This window comes from Neomonachus schauinslandi, chromosome 16, assembly GCF_002201575.2.
Source record: "Neomonachus schauinslandi chromosome 16, ASM220157v2, whole genome shotgun sequence".
In the NCBI taxonomy this organism is placed as follows: Eukaryota; Metazoa; Chordata; class Mammalia; order Carnivora; family Phocidae; genus Neomonachus; species Neomonachus schauinslandi.
This window is the reverse complement of record NC_058418.1, coordinates 1,841,085-1,845,450: the sequence shown is the minus strand read 5'-3', so window position 1 is coordinate 1,845,450 and position 4,366 is coordinate 1,841,085. Positions and strand designations below refer to the sequence as shown.

General features: G+C 43.0%; 1 protein-coding gene across 1 annotated transcript; it reads left to right on the top strand.

Annotated features, from left to right (window-relative positions):
* The first annotated feature begins 257 nt into the window (after positions 1–257).
* LOC110573663 (zinc finger protein 525-like) lies at positions 258–1,376 on the top strand. The gene has a single exon (XM_021682282.1). It carries the CDS (start codon positions 258–260, stop codon positions 1,374–1,376), a length of 1,119 nt encoding a protein of 372 aa, XP_021537957.1.
* Positions 1,377–4,366: the final 2,990 nt, after the last annotated feature.

Here is a 4,366-nt window from a genome sequence, read left to right as displayed (position 1 = left end):
ATTGTAAATGCTAACCAACACTTAAGATTCGTAGTTGATTGAAATCCCTGGGGACTAGAGCATGGTCAGGCTGACAAGACTAATAGTCACAATGGGTAATGGAGCAGCCATCTTATTTTCAGTGTTCTGTCTCACATCTTACAGGAATTTGCAGTTTTGAAAACTTTATTTCAGACTGGGGCACTGGGCCTAACAACAGGACACCTTCAAAGCATAACATCTCTGAAAAGTCACCCTAGAAGAAAGGACTTTGGGACATGAACTTCATAAAGGCCTGCAAAGAGGACAGCCTCCCCGAGATGCCAATCCTGGTGAAATCTCTGAGCAGCTTCACAGAGAAAAAAGGGTCCAGATGTCCTGACTGTGGGAGAGCCTTCAGCTCCAAGTCCTTCCTTACTCAACACTGGCGGATCCACACAGGGGAGAGACCCTATGAATGCAGTGAGTGTGCGAAGGCTTTTAGCCAGAGGGCAAACCTTATTCAGCATCAAAGGATTCATTCTGGAGAGAAACCATACAAGTGTGAGGACTGTGACAAAGCTTTCAGGCGGAGCTCCTCCCTCAGGGAGCACCAGATTATCCATAGTGGCAAGAAACCATTTCTCTGTAATGAATGTAGGAAAGGCTTCAGCAAACGCTCAGCCCTCATCTCCCATCGGAGAATTCACACTGGCGAGAAACCCTATCAATGTAATGAGTGTGGGAAGGCCTTTAGTGATCAGTTATTCTTCAGCCAACACCGGAGGATCCACAATGGGGAGAAACCTTATGGATGCAATGAATGTGGAAAGGTCTTTAGCTGGGCCTCATCCCTTAATCACCAGAGAACTCATACAGGTGAGAACCCCTATAGATGCCCCGACTGTAGGAAACCCTTTCGGTACAGGTCCTCCCTCATCAAGCACTGGAAAACCCACACAGGAGAGAAACCCTACAAATGCAGCGACTGTGAGAAGACTTTCAGCTATAGCTCCTCCCTCAGCCTCCATCAGAGAACTCACAACGGGGAGAGTCCCTATATGTGTAAGGAGTGCAGAGACACCTTCAGGTATTGCTCCTCCCTGACCAAGCACCAGTGGACCCACAGCATCAAGACAACCTGTGAGTGTAAGGAATGTCTAAAAGCCTTTAGTAGTTGTGATTCATCCCTTAAAGTACATCAGAGGATCCATACAAGGGAGAATCCTATGCATACAGAGAGGGTGAGGAAGACCTTTGTGGCAACTAACTTCCGGCAGTTCTTAATAAAACATACTATGCACGTGAAACCTTCAGATTTCATTCACCCCAAGAGGTCTGAAACATCACATTATACATTAGTCATGGGGATATGCCTCAAGGGTCCCCAAAACCACCCCATTGTGGTGACTCAGTAAGAGGTCAAAGGATTCAGCATATAGTCATACTCATGGCTAAGAGTTACCATAGCAAAAGGATACAAAGCAAAACCAGCTAAGAGGCGCATGGGGTGAAGTCTGGAGGAAACCAGGCACAAGCTTTCAGGATTCCTCTCCAAGCACAGTCACACAGTACACATTTAGTTCCTCCAGCGGGTTGTGACAACACTGCTCTCCCACCACTACCTCCCAACATTAAGCTATTTTCTGACCTCAGGACCTTTGCACATGCTGTTCCCTCTGCCCAGAACCCTGTCCTCCCGTTGTTCCTTGGCTGACTTCTCATAGGGCCACCTCTTCAGAAAGCTTTTCTTGGACCACCCAGTCTAAAATTAGCCCTCTCAACCGGCACTCCCTCTGCCTGTTTACCATCTTTTTCTTTGTAGCACATACCACCTTGTTTTGCTTATTACCTTTCTCTTTATTGTACACTGAAGTTTGAGAAATACTGGTTCAGGATAAGGTTGAAAAGCTCATATGCCTATGGGGGTCAAGCACTTCAAGCAAATGCATGAATGCCTTTAGATCAAGCTCATCTCCAGTTCTGCCACAGGCCCCATTAACACATTTGCACAAAATGCCTGGTACCTCTTTTTCAACCCAGTGTTTTTGGAACTTTAGCTTTCAACAGAATCCCCTGTTGGGCTTGTTAAAACAGGGTGCTGGGCTCCACTTCCAGAATCTCTGGTTCAGTAGGTCTGGGATGGAGCCTCAGAATTTCTAAGATGTTCCTAGATGTATTCGTTTCCTGTGACTGCTTTAACAAATTGCCACAAACCTAGTGGCTTAAAACAGAAATTTCATCTTTCACAGTTCTGGAGGTCAGAAACCTGAAATCAGTATCACTGGGTCAAAATCAAGATGTCAGCAAGGCCTTAATCTGGAGGCTCCATGGAACAATCCTTCCTTGCCTCTTCAGCTGCTGGTGTTCTTGTTTTGTGGCTGAATCATTCTAGTCTTAAAATCTTGTGTGTGTGTGTGTGTGAGAGAGAGAGAGAGAGAGAGAGAGAGAGAGAGATCTTCTGCTTCCTTATAAGGATATGTTAGTGGCATTTAGGGCCCACCCAGATAATCTCTTCATCTCAAACTCCTCAATCATATCTGAAAAGCCCCCCTTTCCAAATAAGGTAACATTTAAAAGTTCCAGGAACTAAGACCTGATCTCTGTGGGCTGTCAATCTATTCACTCTAAATCCCTACCTCGTCAAGGCATAAGGATTAGAAACCAGCAGAGGATCTGGCCCATAGTGATTCAGATGCCTCAAAACAGGATCTATGGACCAGACATAGCCCACAAATGTTTTACGGTCCTGAGTGGATTTTTTTTTAATTAGTTGCCTCCATTAAAATATTGGAAACATCACATAAAAATTGAGCATTCCAGCATCTCTTGAAAAATCAAAGATTTTGTAACAGGAGGTCCTTTGTTGAGGATTATCTCCTTTCCTCTTCATGACTTTCCCGATCCTGCCCACCTGGCTCCCTCAGATACACATCATAGTGGAGATTCTTTGCAGCTCAGATCCCTTCTCTTTATTCCAAGCCTAACATTTTACCTGAGAGGCTGAAGTGGGCCAGGTGCCACGGCAGTGGGTCCTGTACTTCTTTCCTCCTTCAAGATCCCACCTGTAGGAGACCTGATGGCCTGGGCACCAGCACTGAGCCCAGAGCTTCCCAACTGGAAGTGTCAGTGGGAGGAGAGATTTGAAGCTAAGGTGGGGGCATGGCTGACCCACTGAGGTCGTATTCATAAGTATGTGTGTGGGTACACACACATGCACATACCCACGCACACTGCTAGGCTTCTCTGATTTCCTGGAGAAAGGGTCCCCAGCTTACATCAATATTTCAGGAGCATCTGTGGCCCCCAGCTGCTTCTGGAAGTCAGGGGTTTGGTTGGCTTGAATGCATGCAGTGGGGCAACACTGAAGTAACCCCATTCCTGGAATGCTGGCTTTTTTAATGAGAACTCTAACAGAAAAAAGAAAAACCCTACACAAGGAAACCCAGAACTGCAACAGTATGTAGGAATGACTAAGGAAAACTTGTGACCTGATGAGTAGTAAACTATAAACTTTGATTGAAAGGACAATATGTTCCTGGATGCTAAGATTAAATGTAACAATGCTTTTTTTTTCTCTAATTTATTTATAAGTTCATCTCACTATAATCAAAAGACTTTAATAAACATAAATTTTCATCCAGAAGAATAGCAATTATATATTTTTCATATAAATATGCACACATATAAATATACTTTTTAAAGGTACAATGATAGAAAACTCAAATATAAGGCTCCAAAAATTAAGAAGACTATAGATCTAAGATAAAATAGGACAAGTCAATGAAACAAAGTAGATGGTCCAGATAATAGATCCTACACTATACAAATAACATGACTGAATCATTTACTAATAATTGATGTTGGAGCAATTAAGAATGGGTAATTTTGATTACTTCACACAATACATCAAAGTTAATTAAAGAGTAGTTAAAATAGATATAAAAATAAAATAATGATAACACTCTGTTTAGAGAAGTTTAGATTTTATAGGCTTGGAACATGGAAGGATTGAACTATATAAAAATGGAAACCTTGTCAAAAAATAATTCATAGAAAATGACAAACAATTTGGGCAAAACATGGCCAAAATGAAGAGAAATAATTAATATATTTATTATATAAAGAGATTACTTAAATTGATAGAAAGGTATTAAAGCCACAAAGATCATGCAAAGAGAGGAAAAATATAATTGCTTAACAAATTTAGAGGGAAATGTTCAACCTCCTTAAGAACTAAATAAATTCGGGTGCCTGGGTGGCTCAGTTGGTTAAGCGACTGCCTTCGGCTCAGGTCATGATCCTGGAGTCCCGGGATCGAGTCCCGCATCGGGCTCCCTGCTCGGCGAGGAGCCTGCTTCTCCCTCTGACCCTCCTCCCTCTCATGCTCTCTGTCTCTCATTCTCTC